We start from the raw sequence: 5,752 nt of genomic DNA, 5'->3' as shown, positions 1-5,752 counted from the left end.
ATAATGTAATTATATTTAATATAAGATTATATTATATATTAATGTAATTATATGCAATTATATACAATGTAATTATATGCAATGTAATTATATATAATGTAATTATGCACATTTATTTTTCAAATCTTACATAATTTTAGTTTTCTTATTTTTTAATATTTTTTTTAGTCGTTGTATCATTATGGTTGGTTACATCCTACATGATTATGCACGTTGCAACAGTACTAAGGTTTGTAAATATAAATATTGTTGAATGAAGACGACTTTCTATTTGAATATAGATTTCTAGACAGATTTTATTCACATGTAAACTAATCATTATTCGATTTAATTTGATAAAACTCTAACAGTTTAATTACAAAAACTATTTTCACTTAATTGGCAGCTTTTCAATTTTTCAAACCAAGCGAAGAATAACCTCTTGGTTTCTAATGAGTTACCCATGAAATAAAATTTGAGGCAAATCGGTCAAGGAGATACTGACTTATGATCGAAAAAAAACTAATATACAAATACTAAGTAGAGACTACTACTTTATATTGATATCATATTTTATTTCTCCCGAACAGTCCCTTTAAATTTTGTATATTTAGCAACGTGTTTTCTGTATTCACTGTATGGAGTAAATTAACAAGTTTTCTCGACGCACAAGAAGATCCAAGGTAAAAAAAAATGATTTATAAAAAATTTAAAAAATATTTTTTTCATAATTTCTATTTTCAGGGTTCCAATCTTCCAAACATATCTTCATATTACTGCATACAGTCTCACCATGCTGTGGGCTATAGCCCGCCCCTCCCTGATATTTAGATATAGCCCCGCACTTCGTCAAGCTTTGGAGCCCTAGCTCGGCCCTCTCTTATATTTAGATACAGCCCGCCCTTTGCCAAGCTTTGGAGCCATAGCTCGGCCCTCTCTTATATTTAGATATAGCCCCGCACTTCGTCAAGCTTTGGAGCCCTAGCTCGGCCCTCTCTTATATTTAGATATAGCCCGCCCTTTGCCAAGCTTTGGAGCCATAGCTCGGCCCTCTCTTATATTTAGATATAGCCCCGCACTTCGTCAAGCTTTGGAGCCATAGCTCGGCCCTCTCTTATATTAAAATATAGCCACGCCCTTTGCCAAGCTTTGGAGCCCTAGCTCGGCCCTCTCTTATATTTAGATATAGCCCCGCACTTCGTCAAGCTTTGGAGCCATAGCTCCGCCCTTCGTCAAGCTTAAGAGCCGTAGCTCTTTGAAGCCAAAGTCGGCCCTCTTTTATATTTAGATATTATAGCCCCTTTCTCGCCAAGCTTGGGACCCGTAGCTCCTGCCCATCCATCATATTTAAATATATCCCCGCGCTTCGTCAATCTTTAGAGCTGTAGCCTCTCACTCACCCATTTCTTTTCCCTTGAGGTAGATGCTTCCAACCTTTCCTCAAAGGAAGCCCAGCTCTCCAGAAGATTTATAAAAACTGTCCTTTCACCCTCGTATTCTTACAATTTTAACACTGCCTACTGCCTAGTAATAATAATAGAAAAAATGTTTCAACAAAGTATAATACTAGTTAGTAGTATAGCCATGGACTCTATTTTTTACCAGTTGGGCCACCCCTTAACAGTAAAACAAACCATTTTTTCATGATAATAGTTAAAATAGACTTTTGAGATAAAATCAATTAATATATTTTGACGCATTAGATACTTAAGTAAAATTATTTTTTTTTCAATTTTTTTTGTTCAGATTTTTTATTTTAAAAATTCTATCCTAGATTTGAATGCTAATGTATTTATTTTTTATTTTCGACAGTAAATTATATTGTATTAGTTATTTAATTTATTGTAATGTCTTACTAATAACATTTATGTATCTATCTATTTATTTACGAAAAATAAAGATATAAAAAATATGTTTTTTGTTGTTAAAGAACGTTTACTTAAAACCACAACATCCAATTGATCCAATTATTAAGATCTATAACGTATTTGAGATTCATAAATTATTAATATATATCACATAAATTTCACTAGAAGGGGATCATTCATTTGGCGTACCGTCCCGTTTAGTCTTATATAGTCTGTATTTGTACTGTACTGCTTGCCCTGGCTAGTTGAAATTCAGCCCGGTACATGAAATGAACTGGAATGTACCTTGATGCAAACGAACAACGTTGTAATTCCTCCTTATTCTTCCCACAGACTACACCGACTGCTTATCTCCTTTCACAGGATGGGCTACGTCTAGGCCTATGTTGACCCGGCACGACATGCTACATTTTTACGATAGGTTTTTAGAGTGCCATCTCACGGCCACTTGTTGAACATTATACCCACTCAGGGGTTAAGTTTTACAACTTTTAAAGAAATATTCCAATTTTAAACATAACATTTGTTAATTCAGTCTATTTGTCTTGCGTATCCAAAGGATCCTTTAATAACCCTGAATACAGCTGTTTGCTGATTGGTCGTGTACAGTACTTGTACACAGTAGAACATGCATCTGTGGGAAATATTGCATATCATAGGTTTCCATCGATCTCTGTAACTCTCTTATCTCTAATTCATCCCTTCTAGGATATTTTCAATTTTTACAATAATTTTTTCCCTCTCTAATTAAAGCGTAGGTATAAATCTAACGTCAGTAATATCCGTAGGGTTGAGGATGTTCTCCGTATTTTCTATAAAACCCTGATTTCGTCCCAGGAATCTGAAAAGTTTATCTTCTTCCAGATGTTTAGCTCCATACATGGATACACTGCTCTTGTTTACAGATTCCTTAACGTACTGCACTTGCTGCAGTACAGAACTGGTTTCAGTGTTGAGAACTCTGTTGCTTGTAAACAAACTGAAATAAATGTGAATTTTTAAAATATACATTTTTAAAAATAATTTTTTAAATTTTCATAATCAAAACTTGCATAATGAAAGAAGATGAATTGATGCACTGCTAGTTTAAGATGTTGATTGATTGACTAATTAACTATTTGATTGATTGATTACCTGACACTAAAAGCATCTCCTAGGAAGCTGCCAAGCTGCTGATCAAAGCAGCATCCAAAACTAGACCCAGTAGCATTGGACGCAGTAATTCCTGAGTATTAAAATTATACTGTTATTTACATAAAACTTTCTGTAATTGTATGAGTACAATTTACAAGTACATTTTATACTGTACTTTCGCAGTACAATCGATCTATATACAGTCAGCTGTACCTGTACGCATGCTGTACACAAGTTTGGAATTACATTTACAATATGTTGGTATAAGCACCTTCTCAATACCAACATTCAAATCTTTCTAGTTCGATTATAAGCGAGATTTTATCCTCTTAACCAAATACAGATAACCAGAAAAACTTTGACTAGGAAGACGACTTTTAGACTCAAGTTATGACTTGAACATAAGACACAGCTCTTGTCCAGTATGGTGTGTTGATAAGTGAATAGAAGTATATGTTACCATGTATACTAGTTAAACTATTTCTATGTAACACCATAAATACACTTAATTATTTATAAATGTCGTTTTTCTATTCCACAGTTTTCTGGTTCTGACTGTAGGAAAGCGTTACTTTTTTGTATTTTAACTGTTTTTTTTGCTTGTCTCTAAAATTGAAAAAATGCATATGAGTGCAAAAATGGCACGACACTGTAAACTCCGGTCCATGCCGACAGTGCAAGCTGTACAGTACAGACTATATAAGGGCAAAACGGGACAGTACGGCAAATGAATTAACCCCGTATATAGTGACGTATTACCTAATATTCCGTGCCTGTAAAAGAAATCTTCCTCTCCTTCAAACATAGAACCAGAGTTACAGGCCTGGAAAATTACAAGAAATAATTTTAGCTTTAAAGATTTAAAATTGCAGATAACAGGGGGGGGGCGGCAGGACCTTCGCACCCCCTGACGGATTCAGGAGGGCGTAGCCCCCCTCTGAGATTTTAGAATAGCTCCTCAATAGCACTTAAGGGAAAGAAAACCTAGTGCAAAACAGGAAAAATATCTATCTTTAAAAAAAAATTAAAATCCTGTATGCCCCTAGCTGGTAGATAACCATGGAAAAATTGGTTTCAGTCATTTCACTGATAATAAGTAGTTTTTTTCGACAGAATTTTTGGGGTGGACATTTTTTAATTTAAGGATCTGATTAGACATGCTTTTTAGCCATTGCCAGACTGTTTAGAATATACATATATGGCCAAAGAAAATGGTTTTAACTCATTTAAAATTAGTTTCGTCATTTCAAAAGTTCCAAAATTTGTTAAATTTCACTTTTCACTGTTGAAACATTATTTTTATGGATTTATATTTAGTTCGTTTTATTTTATGGTCTATAATATTTCTAGGGAGCAAATATCTGTCATTTATTAATCAACATTTTGTTGACTTTAAAATGAAATAAAAGAGATCTAACGGTATTTCTAATCTTTATTTATTAAAACAAAAGGGTTATGAAATATTTTCCCAAGTGGGGCTTAAATTGATTGGTTTAGAAATTAATAAAGAAACTATAGACGAATATCAGTTAGAAGGTGTTTGTAGAACTTCATGATGGTGATGCAGATCATCAATCTTTTGTGTATTCAGTGTACACACACATCCAGGGAATTAACATCGGCATTTGAGTCGGAACAATCGTCTTCCTTATATTTCGAATTTGTTTTAACACATTTATTAGGAACAAAGGAATCGAGTCTTTTCCACAAACTCTTCTTTTCTAAACCGTATATCCTTGGATTCCAATGTCGTAACCTTAGATATTTCATACTATAAATTCTGTTAGATCAAATGATATAAGTTTGAAATATCAAAGTGTACGACATTGGGTTCCAAAGACATAGGGATTATAAACTCAGAGTTTGTGGCAAAGACTTAATTCCTTTGACAAATTTACCCCTCTACCTCAATATAAATAAGCATTCTCTGGAACCTCCCCATAATCTTCATTTTCTTCAAAATATCTCTAAACAGAAAGAAAATATTTGTATTCAGTAGAAAACCGCAAAATCAATTCTATTTGGCGGGGTTTTTTAACCTGAATTTGACAGCTGATAAATATTCTGAATCTGGGAAATTAAGAAACCCCGGTCCCCCATGACCAGCAAAATATATCTATAAATTAAAAAATTATTTTCTTCTCCTCTTCCTTCTCCTTCCCCAAGAAGAACCTTCTCCAATATTTGAACTCTGATCATATCTCCAGTAAAGTCTTTCTTTACTCCACTATTTATGTACAATGATAATAATAATAATAATAATAATAATAATAAAGACTAATAATATATAATACAGTGAGACCTATATAATTACTGAGGCATTATATATCATATATGTTGCATTGTAATTTGTTTCATGTTTATTGGACTATCTCAAATAATAACTTGAATTCAATATTCGTTTTCCTAGTTTACAATTTTTTAAGTCCAATTGTTCCATTCTGATTAATCTATTTATATTTTAACATTATTGAATACCTCTACGAATGTAAGAATATTTTTATTTTGAACATTTCAACAAACCTGTAAACGTTGGAACCATTTGGATGATTTTTTATCAAACCAGGTATTACATTGTTCTAAGGTTATTGTTCCAAAATTACAAAATTTCAAAATTCCTAAAAATGAATTCAGAAAACAAATACAGCAAGAAAGCGTAAGAAAAATTTACGTTTTGTAAGAGTACGGACAATTGGGATCTCTTCAACATAAGTTTAAGTTAACTCACAATTAAAGATTTGTCAGATTCACAACGGTACACATAACTTTAC

The 5,752-nt window shown here is 32.8% G+C and overlaps 1 protein-coding gene across 1 annotated transcript; it reads right to left on the bottom strand.

The window, feature by feature from the left end:
• Positions 1-2,053: 2,053 nt before the first annotated feature.
• LOC111703812 (legumain) lies at positions 2,054-5,110 on the bottom strand. The gene is made up of 5 exons (XM_023475875.1): positions 5,021-5,110; positions 4,888-4,948; positions 3,741-3,804; positions 2,982-3,072; positions 2,054-2,826 (listed from the first exon to the last, which is right to left on the bottom strand). Exons 2-5 carry the CDS (start codon positions 4,930-4,932, stop codon positions 2,595-2,597), a joined length of 432 nt encoding a protein of 143 aa, XP_023331643.1. The 5' UTR covers positions 4,933-4,948; positions 5,021-5,110; the 3' UTR covers positions 2,054-2,594.
• Positions 5,111-5,752: the final 642 nt, after the last annotated feature.

Source organism: Eurytemora carolleeae, unplaced genomic scaffold (genome assembly GCF_000591075.1).
Source record: "Eurytemora carolleeae unplaced genomic scaffold, Eaff_2.0 scaffold114, whole genome shotgun sequence".
Classification (NCBI taxonomy): Eukaryota; Metazoa; Arthropoda; class Copepoda; order Calanoida; family Temoridae; genus Eurytemora; species Eurytemora carolleeae.
Note: the sequence above shows the minus strand (reverse complement) of the source record. Positions and strands in the feature narration are given on the sequence as shown.

Bases quoted from the DNA above. Each gene is read 5' to 3' on its own strand.
- LOC111703812 (XM_023475875.1), bottom strand. From the start codon at position 4,932: ATGAAGATTATGGGGAGGTTCCAGAGAATGCTTATTTATATTGAG. The intron at 3,805-4,887 runs GTAGAGGGGTAA...GTAATTTTCCAG, and splicing joins GAATGCTTATTTATATTGAG to GCCTGTAACTCTGGTTCTAT. The intron at 2,827-2,981 runs GTAATCAATCAA...CATTTATTTCAG, and splicing joins GGAGATGCTTTTAGTGTCAG to TTTGTTTACAAGCAACAGAG.